Genomic DNA, 1,648 nt, shown 5'->3' with positions numbered 1-1,648 from the left:
GAATGGGGCGTCCCTGACCACATTGAGGCTGCAAAAGTTTTACCACCTGAATCAAGAAGACACCCTGGTAGACGAAGGAAACGAAGACATGAAACAGTTGAAGACAAGATAAGAGCGTCTCAACAATCACAATCGTCGAAGAGACACAAGTGTAGCCGTTGTGGTAAAGAAGGACACAACCGAACAACATGTGATGTCCCAATTTAGGTAAGGTGGCTTGTTATGGTCGAATTTTTTATTTCTAGTATTTGTTTAAACTCTACTCTTGAGTTGTCAAGACTGGTTTATACATTTCATTTTTCCCAGTTTATTTCTAGTATTTGTTTAAACTCTACTCTTGAGTTGTGAGGATTGGTTTATACATTTCATTTTTCCCAGTTTATGGTTGATTTATTCATTTCTACTTTTTGTTTAAACTTTTTCATACACTATCAAATTCGGCCAAAAAATCATGATCATTGTCATAGGTAAACAAACCATAATTTGAAGGTGAAGGTCAAAAGGGAAACAAGCTAACAAATTTCAAAAAAAAAAAAAAAAAAAACACATGATCATGTTCATACACTCAACCTAGTAATTTGCTGCATCCAATCATGAACATGCACAATATCACTATGATCACCATCATCTTCTTATTGCTTGCTTTTGCTTTAGCCAAAGCATCCTCTATCTTCTCAAATATCTCCTTCTCCATCTTCTCATCAACTATTTTCTCAAACTCCAATCTCTCAGTTTTGAAATCTTTGAGGTGCTTCTCAAATTCAATATTCTTTGCAGTGAGTGTATCTATCTCGTTGACTAAAGCCTCATCAACCCATTTAAAGGTGTGATCATCGTTCCTAAGCTACAAGAATCCCAACTGTTATAATCAAAAATGAAAAATATACAAAACGTGTAAACAAATCAATTTACCTTGTTTGATGCAGCAAATCCACAACGATAGTATCTCCTGTAAGGATTGGGATCAGATTTTGATATAAGTGCTATAATTCCTTCCCCGCACCAACATCTCCTTGGAACACCAACCACTCTTACTCTTGCACGGGAATTATTCGATCCAGTCGAATTGCTTGATACATTGCTCATCTTCTTCTCGCAATCGATTGGGTACCAGGTCGATATTAGGTTTCTTAAAATTTGGGATTTATGTGTTTATTCGTAAATAATCGGGTTAAGTTTTTAATTTATGATTAGCTCTTAAACCAAATTAAAGATAGCCGGTTTGGTTTTAAATGAAATTAAAGAAATTCAGGTTTGGTATTAAACGAAATTAAAAAAAAGTCCGGTTTGGTATTAAACCAGACTTAAAAGTATGTTTATTTGTTTGATAGAATTGGTGAAGAAACCATCGACATCATAAAAAGATGAAACAAAAAATCAAAGTCATATCATATATTAAGCTCATATTTTCCAAAAAACCAAACTCATATCATATATTAAGCTAAAACAAAAAACAAAAATCATATCAGATATTAAGCTAAAACAAACAAAAAAAACCAAAGTCATATCATATATTAAGCTAAAACAAAAAACAAAAATCATATCAGATATTAAGCTAAAACAAACAAAAAAAACCAAAGTCATATCATATATTAAGCTAAAACAAAAAACAAAAATCATATCATATATTAAGCTAAAAAAAAAAAAA

General features: G+C 32.0%; 1 protein-coding gene across 1 annotated transcript; it reads right to left on the bottom strand.

Moving 5' to 3' along the window:
• On the bottom strand, window positions 566–1,086 carry LOC104772552 (uncharacterized protein At4g04775-like). Its single transcript, XM_010497153.1, has 2 exons — window positions 913–1,086; window positions 566–844 (listed from the first exon to the last, which is right to left on the bottom strand). Exons 1-2 carry the CDS (start codon window positions 1,084–1,086, stop codon window positions 566–568), a joined length of 453 nt encoding a protein of 150 aa, XP_010495455.1.

The sequence above is a fragment of the Camelina sativa genome, chromosome 20 (genome assembly GCF_000633955.1).
Source record: "Camelina sativa cultivar DH55 chromosome 20, Cs, whole genome shotgun sequence".
NCBI classification, from domain to species: Eukaryota; Viridiplantae; Streptophyta; class Magnoliopsida; order Brassicales; family Brassicaceae; genus Camelina; species Camelina sativa.
Note: the sequence above shows the minus strand (reverse complement) of the source record. Positions and strands in the feature narration are given on the sequence as shown.